Raw genomic sequence first — 17527 nt, forward strand, 5'->3', positions numbered from 1 at the left:
GAAGACTCTATCTCAAAATCCAAAAATCAGAACAAAAAACAACCAAAGAAGCAAAACCCATCATTGTAGCTATTCGGGAGCAGACATCAGGAAGGTTCAGTGGCTAGCTTGGGCAAACATTCTTCAGACCCCATGATAACAAGTAAATAGCCGTGCATGTTGGTCATCCTAGCTATGCAGGAAGCACAACATTGAAATATAATATGGGGCTGGGAGTTTGGCCTAGTGGTAGAGTGCTTGCCTAGCATGCACAAAGACTAGGATTTGATTCCTCGGTACCACATACATAGAAAAGTCAGAAATGGTGCTGTGGCTCCAGTGGCAGAGCACTAGCCTTGAGGAAAGCCCAAGGACAGTACTTAGGCTCTGAGTTCAAGCCCCAGGTCTGGCAAAAGGAGGGAAGAAAAGGAAGGAAGGAAGAAAGGCAATAAGACATTCAATAAATAAGGAGTACGATGCAGATGGTAGAGCTGCACTTGCTTAGCAAGAGCTATGAGCTCAAATTCCAGTACTACTAAAGAGGAAGAAAGGAAGGAAGGAAGGAAGGAAGGAGGAAAGGAGGAAGGGGGGAAGAAAGGAATATTATATAATCTAGCATTATATTAACTAATTAATCCATATTAATATGTAAATATATTTAAATAATAAATATAAATAGTAAAATATATAGTGATATATTAATATATGAATACATATATGTTCATTCCTTGTTATGCGACTTTTAGGCTGATGTCCCAATTTTTGGTTTTCTCCAGGTGATTAGAAAAAGTATAACTGGACTTGCTTTGCATATGTACATAGCATTTTTTCCACAGAAAGACAGACTTGTTTCCAGGCTGTTGCAGCACTCTATCCCCCAACTTAGCCTGACTGTCTAGCAAACATTCACAAGCTAAAATCTAAAAGAGCGATTTGGTGAGAGCCTGTGTTCCCACAGGTACAAAGCGCTGAATACCTTTGATCAGTTTCCCATCTTTAGGGTGTGGAAATTGGAAGTGCCGCCATTGAAATCACTCTCAGATCACTGGAAAACAGAACCCATCTGTTTGGCTGAGATTGAGCCTTGAGGTTTCCCTGGGCTTCAAACTTGGTGTGAAACAGGTGCAAGTCTGAAAGTTTGTGCAGCAGGAAAGCGCTAGGGCTGTGAAACATGAAACTGTAAATCAGTTCCCTGACTCACAAGTCTCCTCAGTGGCTCTGGAAGACCTTGATGACTCAGCACATGCCCAGGCGTGCAGGAGCAGTCTGGGCCTTGTGGCTGGGGTACGGGGCCTGTTGGGGGCGCTGAGTGATGGCAGACCTGCATCTTCTCATTGCTTATTCCACTTGGACTCCCTAACTCTGTTTTTCAATTGATTTCTGACCCACTTTGCCGAATTTAGCAGGCTGGGATTCCAAATATTGTAAGCAAGCGCATCTCATTTATCTACAGCTTTACTGTTTGCAAACACATTCAATACAGTTTTCACAGTTTACTCTCATGTACCTCTCATCCCAAGCCCAGAGGTAGCCAACCACTGTACCAACTTCACAGATGAAATAGTGGAGTCTGAGTGGCAGATTGGCCAAGGAAGCAGCCACGGAACCTAGCCAACCTACAATGTAGCCTTCTTCTTGAGAAATAACTTTGTCCAAACTAACATGGCAAAATCCTGTTAGGACAGAAAGTTGTCATTGAAATAGGATTTTTCGGTGTCTCTTTCTGGATATGGAGGAGAATGTGAGATGGGAAGTGCACAACAGTGCTCAGTTGTACGACTTGAAAACCCACCGGAAGTGAGAGTGTCACAAGTGAGCTGGTCAGTCATCCTGTTGTGATGCCTAGACTTGGTTTATCAGCAGTGACTCAGAGCCTCTACTCAGGATAAATAGAACTCAAGATGCATCTTCACTAGATCTAGACAGGCAGTTTTTCTCTTCAAGTACAACTTCACCTCTGGCCATGTTTTCTCCACTACAAGAAGCAGGGAATGGCTCCAGTTATGCAAAAGTAGGAAGACAACTGCCAAAGAAGGGTGGATCTGGGCTGTAGACTCGCTTAGGGCTGTAGATGGCACGGGTTGGAATGGAAGCTCGGCTGTCAGCAAGCTCCTGACTCCCTGTGGTCTGATGGGCAAACAGGGAAGGTTGACTTCAGGTGGGAGTTCATCACTAAAGCAAAGAACTTCCTTTCCTTTTTCTATGGAAAAGTCACTTGCAGTGTTTTCTCCAGTGCCAGGACAGAATGGAGCGGCACACACATCAGTTAGGCTATTGACATTTCTTGAACCGGTTCTATGCTGAATTTAGTGACTGTAGTAAGATGGTGACTTCTGCCACTATCTGGCTGGGAAGATAAAATACATGAAAAGATAATTTCCTACAGAAATTGACAAGGAATGTTAGGCAGTGAGGAGACAGGAAGCTCATTTGGAGCTGGGATAATCAGCTTGAAAACTGACTAGGAAAGACCTGTACCATTTAGAGTCAGTAGACGGAGGAAGTGTTGCTGAGACTCAAGGGGTAGAGTAATAGACAAGCAAAAATATGAGTGAGCGATAGTGTTAAGGCCCTGAATTCAAGCCCCAGGACTGACACACATACATACACAGACACACAGGTTCACGTGCACGTGTGCATGTGTACACACACATACACAAAGATTACATAGGCTATGGACAGACATCAGCACATAGAATGGCAATGAAAAGCCAGTGAGTTAGGAGAGTGCAGTGCATATTGAGGGTTGGAAAGTAGAATGGTCTGAAGCAAAGAATTCATATTTGCAGAATAACAAAAAACAGCTATGCTCCAAAAAAAAAAAAGTAAAACAGAAAACCGATGAAAGCCTTCAAATATTAGGCACAAGGACTTAGTGTCTTATCTCTTGTAGGCACTGGGGAGCCACTTAGGGTGTTAGCCAAATGTGTTGCTTAAACCTGAAATCCTAGCTACTCAGGAGGCTAGAATCTGAGGACGTCAATTCAAAGCCAGCCCAGGCAGGAAAGTCTCGAGACGCTTATCTGGAATTAACCACCCAAAAGAGCTGAAAGTAGAGTTGTGGTTCAAGTGGTAGAGTGCCTAGCTTTCAGGAAAAAGCTTAGGAACAGCATCAGGCCCTGAATTCAAGCCTCAGAACTGGCGCTCTCCCTCCCTCCCCACTCCCCTCTGTGTCATATATTGAAACGAATCTAATGACTACAGTAGATCAGTGGACTAGATGTGACATTTCATTGAGATAAACAAAAATGCGGGGATGTGGTATTTAAATTTTTGGGATCCTCCATATTATTGATTCAGGCAAGCGTGGGTGTTCTTTCCTTTTTAAAGGAGTCTCTAAATGATGCTATCCAAAAAAACCTTTTCAAGGATGGAAATGAGACGCATGAGCCAAGTGGGCCATATGGGCCTATGGAACATTCGAGATGTAGGTAACAAAATGGAAGCGCTTGATTTTTAATTCGAATTACTTTTTATTTAAAGCTCTATGACCAGTTAGTGGTACTAGAGGGCCAGCAGGGCTGTAGCGTGCAAAGACAAGGCTATATATTCACTATGAATGAAGACTTGACCACACAACCACTATCAACTCCAGTGGAATTGGTAAGGTCATTTATTAGACATAACCCACTACGGGTTTCGAGGTATCATTACAATTCAGTGTTCTGCGTAACAAGACTTCAATGAAAGTGAGTTTGTGCCAATCACAGCTCTGTTCAACAGACATAGTCGATCACCCTCAAACCTGCTATTCCAGCTTACCCTTGTGGCCCCATATCCCTCTCTTAAGTAGTTGATGAACCCTACCTCAAAAACCAAAATTAAATGAAAATAAAATTATACAATAGGTAATTTGCAGTATTGGGGACAGCCATATTGTTGATTTTTAAAATCTGTTTGAATTTAGTAGAAACAAATATACACTGGGACATTACTCTCTGAAAGCACATACTCCATGCCCAAGTCTGTATAACCATTGGCTGCCTGTGGTTTAAGGGCAAAAGCACTAAAGTCCAAATCACAGATCCATTTTTATTAACGGCAGGCATTTTGTTCTGCTCTAGTTCTCTATCCTTGACCCCAATTTGCTGTGTTGCATATTCATGACCTTAGTCTCAAGGATGGCCTGGCCAGAGAGAGAACAGAGTACAAATCCATCACCACAGCTACTAGCAAAACAACCACCAGCCCTGCAAATGGAGGGCCTGATGTGTCCTCTGCTACACAAAGCAAAGTCTTAACAAGGGTGAGTGAGGCACAAGTGCAACATGAACAGTGCTGTTCAGATGAGACCATTAAACTGCCAAGCGTCAGGAGTTGGTTTGTCTATGATTGACTTAAAATCATGATATCAAAAATAGACATGTTTGGGACCAGGAGTTTGGCCTAGTGGTTAAAGTACTTGCCCAGCATGCACGAAGACCCAGGTTCGATTCGTCGGTACCACATATATAGAAAAAAGCTGGAAGTGGTGCTGAGGCTCAAGTGGTAGAGCTCTAGCCTTGAGAAAGTCCAAGGACAGTGCTCAGGCCCTGAGCTCAAGCCCAGGACTGGCAAAAAAAAAAAAAAATAGGGGCCGGGAGTTTGGCCTAGTGGTTAAAGTGCTTGCCTAGCATGCATGAAGACCCGGTTCGATTCCTTGGTACCACATACATAGAAAAAAGCCGGAAGTGGTGCTGAGGCTCAAGTGGTAGAGCTCTAGCCTTGAGAAAGTTCAAGGACAGTGCTCAGGCCCTGAGCTCAAGCCCACGACTGGCAAAAAAAAAAAAAAAAATAGACATGTTGCATGCTCAAATAGGTGTCTTACCATGGTAGAAAGACATGACTCAACACTCAAGTTATTATTATTTTTATTTAATTTTCTCCTTGCTTGGGAGGGGACTCAGGCTGCATACGCTCTAGGTAGGCAGTGTTGAAGTTAAACGTGTGTTAAAATGCTCCTTCTACTCTTTACCTATGAGACTCATCCATCAAGATAAAAGCCAGAGAAGAGCAAAATTCAAAATGGAAAAGTGAGCAATTTTATTTGCCCATAGAGATGATAAAGCTTTTTATAATAAATCCTATGAAAAGCAAAGAAATATACATCTACACGCACACAGTAAAAATATGTTCTGGTGCTTGGAGATAGTTAGTGAGGGAGAGAATTCTAAAGGGTGGAGAGTTATTCCTCAATGTACAATTAGACTGTGAGGTGGGGAAGAGAGGATGTGGAGAGTTTGAGACAAGTGTACTCTGAGAGGTAGTGCAGGAGGTGGATGTCAGTTGGAGATGATGTATTTCTTCAGGAAAATCCTTTGGTAACCCAGCCATAAAGACACAACTAGAATAATTATATACTGAAAATCAATTTAGGTGGTTATATACCATCAAATCAAACAATCTTCTCTCTAGGTCTCTCTTTCTCCCTCACACCCAGTTATTTTCTCTAAGATAAAAGCTGGGGCTGGAAGTTTGGCCTAGCGGTAGAGTACTTGCTAGCAGCACAAAGCCCTAGGTTCAATTCCTTGGTTATCACAGACACAGAAAAAGTCAGAAGTGGTGTTGTGGCTCAAGTGGTAAAGTGATAGGCTTGAGAAAGCTTGAGGACAGTGCCTAGGCCCTGAGTTCAAGCCCCAGAACTGGCAGAAAAAAGAATATAAGCTGCATAAAAAGAGATAGTCATATATTTGCAGTGCCTAGAAAAGTGTGGGATACAATAACTATTTGGATGGAGACTTGCTCTGAGGCAGGTTTCAATAGGAAAAATTGAGGGATCTACTACTGCTTTGTATTTACTGAGGCCATGGTTTCTAGAACAATTTTATAAAAGGCAAATTTGAGATACTAACTTTGGAAAGAAAAAGGAGCCTCACCTCCTTTGATGCTAGTGTAGAGTTGCCAAGCGTCTGACAGAGGACAAATCTCTCTCCTAACTTTCCAGGCCTCACAGGCAATGTGAGAACTGTCCTCTGGCTAGAAAGCATCACAAAGTCGTGTTGCTTTGACTTTGTTTCATAAACCCTCGGTCCCTCGTGAGGGAGATAGAGTCATTGCTACATTCCTTGGGTAAAAAATATCTTTGTAAAAATGAATTTTTAATCCTAATTGTTGGGCTTCCTCGTCCCTGTCAACGAATTAAAAATAAATTCTATTCAATTATGGTGTAACTAACCATGGAATGCTGGAATGCTGGGGCTCTCTACGTGATTTGTGTATTTCCACACTTGAGTCAGGCAAGACAATTAATTGACAATGCTTCAGTTTTCTCCTAAGAATAAGAACAGTACCTGCTTCATAGGGTGGGTCCATCTAGCACAAGGCCTGGCCATGATCAGGACTTAGAAAATATTAAACTATTCTCATTTCTCAATTTTCCTGCTCATCTTTAATAGATGTATGTGTGTATACACATATGTGAACATACTTCATAATCATATAGGTTATAATCTCAGACCTAGAAACTTTTTTTTATAGCTAGAAGGCACTGACAGATCAAATTGAAGCATCCTTCTTTGCCCATGAACATATTACTACATTTGTTTGTACAGTTATTATATTTCTATTCTTTCTGTCAGTCTTACAGGGCCAGAGTTATCTGCTTAGTGATACCCAAAACCAAGATTCCTGGCTTGGAGCTGCATTCTTTCTATTTTTCCTCCACCTAGTACTATTTGATTTAAATTATTCCATATCGAACCATCTTCTCTAAATATCACAGATGGTTCCCCTAAACTTCTTGCTTCCTATTAAGTGACATTATTATTGTGACCTGTTTTCCAGATTGCTGATCTCTTCATACACCAGGAAGTTTATTTAGGTAAAGGATTCTATTTGATCATGAGCAAACTCAGTGGCCAATAGTCAGAAGAATCTGGTCTTTGAAACAGACAAACATTTAACATTGTATCTTTGAAATGTTTTAGATGCTGACTTCACCAATATATAATCTTAGAGCCCCTGAGCCAGAGCACAAGCTCTATTTTATACCCTACCACTGACTCATGGGAAGATCTTGGGCAAGTCACTTGACCTTCTTATATTTCAGTGTGTCAAAGTAGCCATAAAACCATGTAAAAGCATGACCTCATTACAAGCCTACTATACTTGAAAGTTAAGATGTGCTTTGATACATTAAAGAAATTTCCAGAAGAGAACTCTAGGCTGTAAAATAGGAAGAAACAGGAAAAGGAATTTTATTACAACAATGAAACTGTTTCTAAGATGTATAGTTTTTTTTTTTAGCAAATACTCATGAAAAAAAATTCAAAGTACTTTATTTGGGTGAAACATCATTAACTAACACAGAAAAAATATTAAAGAATGAAGGGGTTAGCCCCCCCCCCAGATTGTAGTAACTTGATAAAAATGTCATGGAATGGAAGACTACCAGCAATAAATGGGTCCTCAATAATTAAACACATTTCATTTCCAGGCTATTATTTCCTCCGTATACAATGCCTACTGAATTTTAAAATGCATTCAACTAACTGCTCTATGAAAAACCTGGCATGAAGAATGCAAATTCCCTTAGGAACAAAATAGTTTTGATAATGAGTTTGGCCATGTAGACTCCTAAGTCACTGGATTATTGATTATGCTTTAAAATGACTTTACGCATCCATTCTCTTTCTTCTTTATGGGCACTGGAGCACTATTCTGTGGAGATGTATCTGTGAATATTTTCTTTCTGCAGAGGGAAGGCAGCTTTCGGGTCCAGCCTCTCTTGCAAACAGCAGGTTCACCCTTTCTGTGGCATTCTAGAAAGAACTTCGGTAAGCAGAGTTCCACAGACGCTGACATCTTGTCTGAGGTCATTCCAAGAAGTCCCGTGGCATTTGCAATGCGCCGGAATATGTTCCATCCTTTCTAAAACATACTCCTGAAGACTCTGTCAAAGCCAGGAAACAGAATCAAGAAAAGCCTTTGGAGCACAGTTTGCTAACCACACACTTTGCGACCTACCTTTCTGTGGAATAAACCAATGAGAAAAAGAACCTGCTACTTGGCCGGGTTCGGTAAACAAAAGATCAAGTTCTGTGTGCTGCCTTGGCAAGAAAAGAAACTGCAGCATTTCATTTTTGTCATATAGGCACATATATATCAGTTTTCATTTTTGTCATATATGCACATATATATATATATATTTTTTTTTGCACCAGTCCTGTGCTATCCGAACTGGACACAGAGTTCTAGTTTCCAGAAGAACGGGAGAAGGGCAGGAAATTACAACATTCACCTATTTTAAACCGGGATACAATCAAGATCGCAGGTTAAGTGACAGTCTAGATCCACACCAGAAGCAACCGTCTTCGTTCTCCAGCTGTCACCTACACGACCCTGAATGTCCTTTTCCTTCCTCGTAAGGATGGATTTGTGTCTGAACGATTGATTCCCCTAAGGACCCAGGAAGATTGTGGGGAGAAAAAAAAAATTTTTTTTTTAAAGCTTTGAAGGTCTATTAAAAAGATGCCCCAATACACTCATTTCAGTAAGGGCCAGAATGAATAGTAAGGCGAGACCAAAACAGCAGGGGATCGGTGTTCAGCTGTCTTGAAAAACAATTCACGGACCCCACACAATGAGCCGCAGACAGCGCTCCGGAACGGGAAAATCAACACAGCAGACCACTCTCCTCCCCAAGGCCAACCGCCCTGGCCCCCGCGCGGACCCCCGCTCCCGGGAAGCCGGAGGCGAGCAGGCCTTTCCCCGGGGTTCCCGCCGCCCCGCTCCCCCGACCCCCACTGCAGCTCCCCACCCGGAGAGGCGGGAGGGTCTCACAGGTGGGGCGGGACTGGGGAGAGGCAGACAGCTTGAAACCCAGGGCCGCCGCCAGGTTGGGTCAAGGAAGAATTCCTTGTTCGCCGCATCCGCACGGAGAACCATCCTCCCCTCCCACCCCACGCCGCTAAGGTCCCGGGGCCTCCGGGACCGGGGCCTGCCGCGCGGCCCGCACCCAGGCGGCGGTGCGAGGCCCAGAGAACCGGGGGGCGTGGCCTCCCCGGGGGGCGTGGCCAGGCGGCGAGGCCCGGTCGTCGCAGGACCGCCCTGCGCCAGGCGGCCCCCGCCGCGGCGGAGGGATACCGCGCACCGTATATAAGCCGCGGCGCGCAAGCTCGCGCTCAGGCAGTGGCGCTGGGAGTCTCGTGGACGCGTTGCCGTTACTCGCAGTCGGGCGGCGGCGCAGGCAGCGGCGGCGGTAACCGCGCACAGCGCACCCCGCGCCTTCGCAGCCCCAGCAGCAGCCGCGGAGGCACCCCCGCCGTCTCAAGCCCTGCGCTGGTGCAGCCTCCTTCGCTCCCTCTGCTCTTCCTCCCTTCGCTCGCACCATGGTAGGTCGGGAGCGGCAAAACCGGCGTAGCAGCTGCCCAAGATTTTCTTCTCAGCTCAGTCTTTTTTTTGGGGGGGGAGGGGTGTGGGGCTGGGTTTCTTTTCTCTTCATGCCCGGCGTTACGCAGAGGATGCATTTTGGATTTGCATCTCGGTTTTCTCCGCCAGGGAGCCTCCTTGTTAAATGATGGGTCCCTGGGAGCTGGACCTGACCCTGGGCTGCTGTCCCCGGGCTGTGGCCTCTGGCACAGCTGCATGGCGGGGAGGGGGGGTTCCTTCCGCATCCACCCCAGCCCCGCACCCACCGCATCCAGCGCGCCGCACCCGGGCTGCCTGCAGCGCTGCGCCTCGGCCGGGGCCCGGGGGGGGCGGGGGATCCGGGCGGGGCCGCGGTCCCCCTCCCCCACGCTCCTTCCTCGCCGCGCTGGTGGCGGGGCAGGCGCCCGCCGAGAATGAATGGGCCCGCGTGAGCCAGTGGCGCACATTGCTCGGGCGCGGGATTCGAGCTGCCGCCGGCGTCCGGAGTCCCCCACTCCTTTTCTCACCCCCTCGCCGACCCAGTTGGGTGCCCTCCCTCCTCCCGGGGGGCGCGGCGCGGGCGTGGGCTGGGAAGGAAGGAGCCGGGGAAGGGGTGGGGTGGGGGCAGGAAGACGAGGGGTGGGGAACGGGGAGGGCGGAAGCGGCGGGCTGGCGGCGCTGCGCCCGGGCGGGGCCCGCGGCGTGGCCGGGCCGCGCGTGGCCGGGTGTGGGCTCCTCCTCGCAGCCCCCCCGGCCCCCGGGCCGCGGCGTGCGAGCGCCCCGGAGCGCCGGGAGGCTCCTTCCCGCGGGAGGCGTTCGGCTCGCTCTAATTGGGGCGGGGGGGCGGGGGAGGAGGGAGCTGGCGCGCGGCTCGGTTTCCAGGAGAGACGCAAAGTTTCTGCTGGCGGGGAGGAGGCGGCGGCGCGGCGAGCTCGCCGCCTGGGGGGAGCAGAAGCAAGTGGGAGGTGCTGGCGGCTCCGACCGCGGCCCGGGACTCGAGGGTGGAAGTGAGGTCGGGGGGGATCGCCCGGGGCACCCCCTGCCCCTCCGCCTGCCCTGGGCACGCGCCCCTGGCCGCTCCCGGGTCTGCGGGGGGCGGGGGGGATACGTTCTCCACGTTTCCGCCTGGGCTGCAGCCTCGGGATTGCCAGAGGCCGCCGTGCGCCGGCTTGGGCGTGTTTCCCGCAGCCCCTAACTCGCTCGGCCGGCCGGGCTGACATCATCGGCGGCGTGGCCGGGTGGGTGGTAGTTCCCAGCCCTGTTCTGCAACACCTTTGGCGCCCGAGGCCAACGATGTCTGCAGGGGAAGGAGATTTTCACGTCCGGAAGCTGGAGAGTGATGCGAGGAGGTGGGATCCTTCTTCTCCCCAGCAAGATGACCATTTCCCTTATGAGGTGTGGCAGCGCTTCCTGTTGTACAAGATAGTCGTTGCCCGGGTATTACATAAATCCTCATTGATTTAAAGACAGGTAGCTTTCTCAGTGACCGAAAAGAAAGACCCACTTCAAACGGTCAAAATAAGCTGCCACCACCAATAAATCCATTGGAATAGCATTCCTATGGTGAAAGTTTCCACTTCATAAACTTTCTGTTTGGCACCTGGCTTCATTAGGCGTCCTTCTTTAAGATGAAAATACATATTAGCTCTCCTTGAGATCTCAGATTCCCTTGTCTGGAGGCATAGGTTCCATGGTGCAGAGCCCAAATAAGGCGAGACCAATAATGCAAGTGAGAATTGCCTCCTGGCCTGGGTCACATGCAGTGGTGTTGGTTCTCAGTCATTCTTAGGTCATTCTGTAGGTGGGTTAGATAGGTCTGTAGGGTGAATACCAAGAAATTGCAGTGCCTCCTCTTCACCAGAAAACGGGTGCTGTCTCATAATTATTGTGTACGATTTTCTGTGTACTTTTATTTTTGCAGTTTTGCAGCAACAGTTTTTAAGTTCCATTTTTATCTTGGCGTCTGCATGTTAGGATAATTCAACCAAAGGCCATCAGCCATTGCAAACGGTAGACTTTCAACTGCCTGATTTAAGTGATTGAAAAGCATTTACTGACAACACAGAAATAAAGGTAGTGGGGTCGCCCACTGCTGTGTATTTCTTCCACTTAATTGTTTCTCATAAAATGGATATGAAAGCCCATTTAATCCAACCGAATGCCATTATGTAACGCCAGTTTGGAGATTTCATGGGCTTGAAGCAAGGTGCGCTAAAAGCCTGTTCCTGGACCGGATCCTGATCCTGGCTGCGGTGGCTGCGGTGGTGGCCTGGCCGCCCTCTGGGCTGGGATCCTGGCTGGAAACGGGACCGCAGTGTCTGGCGCAGTAGGTGGCGCTCTTCCCGCTCAGCCTGCGGCTGTGGCGCCGCGGTGTGGAGCCGCCTGTCACCGCTAGAGGCGCCATCTCCACATCAGGCACCCAGCACCCAGCCGCCAGGCGTTAGGCCGGGCAATCACGAAGCCCACAGTGTTGTCCCTTCCTTATCAGCCTTGACAAAATAGCACAAGTGGTTTCCTCTGCTCTCAGCACCATCTTTAAGTGGCAGGACTCATGCTGTCAAACCGCTGATTTTTTTTTTTTTAAGATTGACTTGAATTAGTTGGAGAAAGTAGATGGCAACTGAAGTACCCTGGATTGAATTATAACCTTTTCTTTCTCCATGTAGGCTGACCAGCTGACTGAGGAACAGATTGCTGGTAAGTTAATGACTGGGAAGTCTCTGGAAGGCTGGAGCTAGGCTCTGACTGTTTTATTGTCTCCTTGTTTCCTCCTACGATTTGAATATTTTTCTAAGAACTTGTTTTATTTTTTAACGGTACTAGGATTTGAACTTGATAAGCAGGACCTGTACCACATGAACTGCTCTGCTAGCCCCTTAAGAATTTATTTCAGAGATAAACAGGAAGAAACATTTAGGTCAGGTGTTATTCCAGTGTCTCGGAGATAACATGGAAAAAAGTGGAACTAAAATTGCTCATGTTACCTGACTGTATGGAGTGTCTGACTGTTTCTCCATGTACCCAGCTTTGCATATGCTGAGGTTGCTCTCCTACTACTCAGAAATTGAGTTTACAGTTCCTGTGTGTCACAGGTCTTTTATTAATCTACTTGGAAAGCTTTTGCTTCTTATCCTAAGTAGAATGGGTGAAATGAGTGTTGGCACCACTTCATTGGGGAAGGAGAAACCAGGAATGCTTCTGAAATATTCTGAATGTGATGTGACAGTTCATGCTGTTTTCCTTGGAATGTATACATTCACAACCTTTTCTTGTTGTGGCACGAGCTTCTTCCACTGTGGGAAGTTAGCATGACGAGACTGTAAAGGAAATATGTGGACTCATGTGCTCGATTGGACTTGACTGATGTAAGCACATTCAAGCTTAGACTTCTTCAAACATGTGGAATCTATCAGGAGCAGTGTTTAGCTTATGGGCAGTTCTGTGGAGGCCAGGCCAACAGGACTATTACCCTATTTCAGTAAAGACCAAGGCAGTTTCTGATAACTCCCACAGCTTGGGCAGCTTGTTTTGGCAGGCCTCAGGGAAGTGTGTCCTGTGGCTGGGTTGGGTACATATTTATTCTAACTGGTAAACTTTTGTTTTCAGAATTCAAGGAAGCTTTCTCCTTATTCGATAAAGATGGTGATGGCACCATCACAACAAAGGAACTTGGGACTGTCATGAGGTCACTGGGTCAGAACCCAACAGAAGCGGAATTGCAGGATATGATCAATGAAGTGGATGCCGATGGTAAGGACTGCAGAGCTATGAATGCGCCCAGTGCTTTGTCGTTCAAGTTCAGGTCTGTTGAAAGGTGGTCTTTCAGGTCCCCAGAGCCAAGCCAGTGTATAATGTTCCTTTCTATGGTTGCCTTTCGGCCCTTGACATTAAAATAGAAGACTATGGGACTGCCATTCACCCTACTCACTGTCTAGAACGTTTCCTGTATCGTCACTATGTTGCTGTTTTTCTGCTTGCTGTGACCTACATTTCAAATCTTTTTTTTTTTTTTTTGCCAGTCCTGGGCCATGAACTCAGGGCCTGAGCACTGTCCTTGGACTTTCTCAAGGCTAGAGCTCTACCACTTGAGCCACAGCACCACTTCTGGCTTTTTTCTGTGTATGTGGTAGCAAGGAATTGAACCCGGGTCCTCGTGCATGCTAGGCAAGCACTCTACCACTAGGCTAAACTCCAGGCCCTACATTTCACATGTTATATCAAGTAACCATGAGTCTGCACTGAGATCTGGGGAGGGAGTAAAGATAAATAGCCACAGAATCTGCTTTTTATAACAAGATTGTTTTCAAGAGGTGAGACCTTCGAGTGTAGTGGGGAGAGTGTACTTTTAAAAGTTAACCTAAGCCTAGCACTGGTAACTCTCATACCTGTAATCCTAACTACTTAGGAGGCTGAGAGCTGAGAACCACAGTTCAAAACCAGCCTGGCTAGGAAAGTGTGAGATTCTTATCTTCAATTAACTTCCAAAAAGCTAAAAGTAGAGCTGTAGTCCAAGTGGTAGATTGCTCTCTTTGCGCACAAAAGCTCAGGGACAGTACCCAGGTCTCAAGTTTAATCTCCAGGACCAGCACAAGAAAAAAAAAGTTCCCATAAAACTAAGTGCAATATGAGTGTGCTTGCTGACAAGGATTCTATACAATTTGAAGTGGGTTGCATGGTGAAAGAGGAAGAGATCTTGGAAGCTCTGCAAGGTCAAGGTCAGAACGGGAAGAACGTGCTGTCCCCATAGATTCTGAGAGTGGGTGGATGCTAGTGCTTTACTTGCCTAACTTTCTCTAGTAGGTTTTGAAGCATCCCTCCCCTACATGACACAGGTTTTTTTTCCTGTATATTCCATTTATGTACTACATATGATTGTAGGAAATACATTTCTAAAAGATGAGCTAGGAATAAACAGTTCGATGTAGAGTTTACTTTCTAGATGATTGACTTGTAGGAGCCATTAAGAAAAATAGGGTACCATAATATACTACAGTCGAATTAGTCTTGTAATAAACACATAAAAGTAGACCTTTTGATAAGCTCTTTGACGTTTCTTTCTGTGATTACAAAGTTACCTCTAAAGATGGTTTTCAACCTTAAGAATTGTTTTAGTGAAAGAAGTCCATTGTCTGTCTGGTTTGATGGTTGAGGAGATTAGCCATATGGGAACCACTGCCTGATGCTTCTGTTTGCAGGAACTCTGGAAAGCTGGCCTTTGGTTCTCAGATTGTGTGGAAGAGTTCTGTGTATGCAGTAAATAGATGGTACCTAAGGACATCTCTGTATGGTTTTGAGACAGTACTTAAGATAATTTTGTTTTACACTGATGACAATTAAAAGTTGGGACGTTTAAGAGTGTCCTTCCTCTCCCAGTTCCCATGCTGTGTATTACACCCAGGGCCTTGCACAGGATAGGCAGGTGTTCTGCCATTGAGCTCAGAAGGCTAGTCCCAGAGTTAACACTGTTTTAAAGGTACTGGTGGACATATGTAACTGAGGACTTTTTTTCTAATTTGATTTGCACTTAACTCAGGCTTGGCTTTGGAGATGCTCAGCTCTTAGTGTGGGGGACCCACTTGGATTACTGGCCATAGAGTGGGTTCTTTTGACTCATTCCTCTGAATATGAACAGTCTAAGCTGTGAAATGCTTTGTGTTTTTCCATTACTGGGGGAGTAAGATGGTGAGTTGGTGGCTGAGATGTAGCTCATTGGGAGAGAGAGAGCATGCCTAACATGAGTTCAGTCCCCACGCCAAATCAAGACCGGAGATGGGAGAAAAACAAGATTACTTAACGTATGACGACTGAAAAAGTATACTCAGAGAAGGCTTTCATGCAGTCATGGCCAGTGGTATAACTGTCATTTTTTTCCTGCAGTTTGTACCTTCCTGGCATTTTTGCCAAGGATAGATAGAGTTGGACCTGAGTGGTCTTAGCCGGGACAGGTCATCCTGAGGGCCAGGTGGCATGAGGCACCAGGTCAGGAGTCCCTTTCCTCTTGAGCTGTCCCGCCCCTCTGGTCCTGATCTTGGTTGCAGTTTCCTTTGTATCTTGCTTATGTTATGTTGGGTGCTGATGATTACCCTGTGAAATTATTACTTGAATCGTGAATGACACCATGACATTTTTGAACGTTTTGTGTCTTAGTAAGTACCAACTCGTAAGTATCCTAACAAGAATCGAGACTGCCCATACTGACTCAAGAGTTGTTATTGCAGAATGGTAATGCAGTGCATACTTACACGAACTTTTTGTTTTTTAATTTTAGGTAATGGCACCATTGACTTCCCAGAGTTTTTGACTATGATGGCTAGAAAAATGAAAGACACAGATAGTGAAGAAGAAATTCGTGAGGCATTCCGAGTCTTTGACAAGGTAATCTCATCTGTGTTGCTGGCGGTTCATAAGGCAGTTTCTTGGGTTTCCACTTAGAGGTGAGATACTTAGCCTGCCTGAGTCTCTAGTCTCACTTCCACATAATCTGATTTCAGTATTTCATTGGGCATGAGGATGCAGAGTAGAGAAGAATTTTGAACCAATTTCCTGTTACTGTCAGTGTTGTTTTTGAAAGTCCTTGATTTCTGTGTTCTTACACTGCTTCTGTTTAGTGGGAACTGGAGATAGGAGCGGAGTTGGTGGGAGTGGAGTTGGCAGAACCTCAACCACTGCCACCCACCATCCGTAACAATTGCTGAATGTTCACAGGATGGGAATGGTTACATCAGCGCAGCAGAACTACGCCATGTCATGACAAACTTAGGAGAAAAACTAACAGATGAAGAAGTAGATGAGATGATCAGAGAAGCAGATATTGACGGGGATGGACAAGTCAACTATGAAGGTAACACACCGCATTTCCCCAGCCCAGCTTTTTGCCACCTTACTGTTAGGATGTGTATCCAAGCAGATGCCTATATCCATTAAAGCTGCTTCTGAGGATAACAAAAGTTATGATTTATTTGTCTTTTCAGAATTCGTACAGATGATGACTGCAAAATGAAGACCTTCTTTCAACTATTTCCCCCCCTAGAAGAATCAAATTGAATCTTTTACTTACCTCTTGCAAAAAAAAAAAAAAGAAAAGAAAAAGAAAAAGTTCATTTATTCATTCTGTTTCTATATAGCAAAACTGAATGTCAAAAGTACCTTCTGTCCACACACACAAAATCTGCATGTATTGGTTGGTGGTCCTGTCCCCTAAAGATGAAGCTACACTTGAGTTTTACAATATAATACTTGTTCTACCTTAATGATAAGGAAGCACTTAGTGGATTCCTTGCAGTTCCATTTGCTAATGATTAATACACTGTTTGGGCTGGCCAGTTTTTCATGCATGCAGCTTGACGATTGAGCACAGTCAGGCATTCGTATTAAAGTCGAAAGATGAAAAAAATTCAAAATTTACTCCAATGGGTTCTAGTTCAATTTGTTAGTATCAGTTGTCCTAGCTGGTTTACTGAAAACAAGACACATTTGAAATTGGTTTACCTCAGGATGATGTGTGGAAGATGGGGGAAGGGTGAGCCTGAGATGTAGCCCCAGTCACGGGAAGGTCCTCTTGTCCTCCCACATGTTCCAGTCTGTGGTAACAGTGACACCCTGGTGGCGTGTCTGGTCTGTTGGTTTTAGCATTGTCTCCATGGCTCTCAAGTGAAGTGGGTGTCCACTGCCCACCAGTCACACGCATTTTTAAGAAGGCATCTTTACCAGGAGCATTCTTGGACTCTGAAAGCTCTCAGAACCATGACTTGGAACCAGCAGAGTAGGCTGTGGCTGTGGACTTCAGCACAACCATCACCAATGCTGTTCAAGAAATTTACAATTTACGTCCATTCCAAGTTGTAAATGCTAGTCTTTTTTTTTTTTTTTTCCCCCAATAAAAAGACCATTAACTTAAAGTGGTGTTAAATGCTTTGTAAAGCTGAGATCTACAGGGGGACAAGGCAGTTAGAGGGGAGGCCCTCAGCCCAATGTTGGGTCTCTTTCCCTCCTGGTTTTCCTAGCACCAACCTCTGAGCCTAACACCTTGCCTAAAAACAGCAGATTGCAGATTTGCTTTATTGTTTATGGCCTCATAAGTCTAGTTGCACTGGGGGGAGGGGGGAGGCAAATCATGGTACCTTAATCTGTTCAGGTAGTCAAGCTCTCAAGAGAAAAAATACCCACTTTCTGAAGCATGTATTTAGGGGTTATTAATTGTGCTGCTGATTACCTGTTTTAT

At 45.9% G+C, this 17527-nt stretch overlaps 1 protein-coding gene and 1 long non-coding RNA gene across 3 annotated transcripts; one reads left to right on the plus strand and one right to left on the minus strand.

Annotated features, from left to right (window-relative positions):
* Nucleotides 1-7218: 7218 nt before the first annotated feature.
* On the minus strand, nt 7219-8922 carry LOC150054811 (uncharacterized). Its single transcript, XR_016537661.1, has 2 exons — nt 8740-8922; nt 7219-8355 (listed from the first exon to the last, which is right to left on the minus strand). It is a non-coding gene; the product is annotated as an uncharacterized LOC150054811 (long non-coding RNA).
* Nucleotides 8923-9088: 166 nt separating this feature from the next.
* On the plus strand, nt 9089-17204 carry Calm1 (calmodulin 1). Of its 2 annotated transcripts, XM_090344698.1 has the most exons (6): nt 9089-9290; nt 11973-12003; nt 12913-13056; nt 15575-15681; nt 16012-16147; nt 16278-17204. In XM_090344698.1, the coding sequence occupies exons 1-6, from the start codon at nt 9288-9290 to the stop codon at nt 16304-16306; spliced, it is 450 nt and encodes a 149-aa protein (XP_090200824.1). In that variant the 5' UTR covers nt 9089-9287; the 3' UTR covers nt 16307-17204. The 2 variants fall into 2 exon arrangements, with proteins under 2 accessions (XP_090200824.1, XP_090200823.1); XM_090344697.1 differs by lacking the exon at nt 9089-9290 and having other exon boundaries at nt 11967-12003.
* Nucleotides 17205-17527: the final 323 nt, after the last annotated feature.

The sequence above is a fragment of the Megascapheus bottae genome, chromosome 14, assembly GCF_031878675.1.
Source record: "Megascapheus bottae isolate mThoBot1 chromosome 14, mThoBot2.hap1, whole genome shotgun sequence".
Classification (NCBI taxonomy): Eukaryota; Metazoa; Chordata; class Mammalia; order Rodentia; family Geomyidae; genus Megascapheus; species Megascapheus bottae.

What these genes read in the sequence shown, in the direction of transcription:
- Calm1 (XM_090344698.1), top strand. An exon ending in CAATGAAGTGGATGCCGATG is followed by an intron (nt 13,057 to 15,574) that starts GTAAGGACTGCA and finishes TTTTAATTTTAG; the next exon opens with GTAATGGCACCATTGACTTC. An exon ending in TGGACAAGTCAACTATGAAG is followed by an intron (nt 16,148 to 16,277) that starts GTAACACACCGC and finishes TTGTCTTTTCAG; the next exon opens with AATTCGTACAGATGATGACT.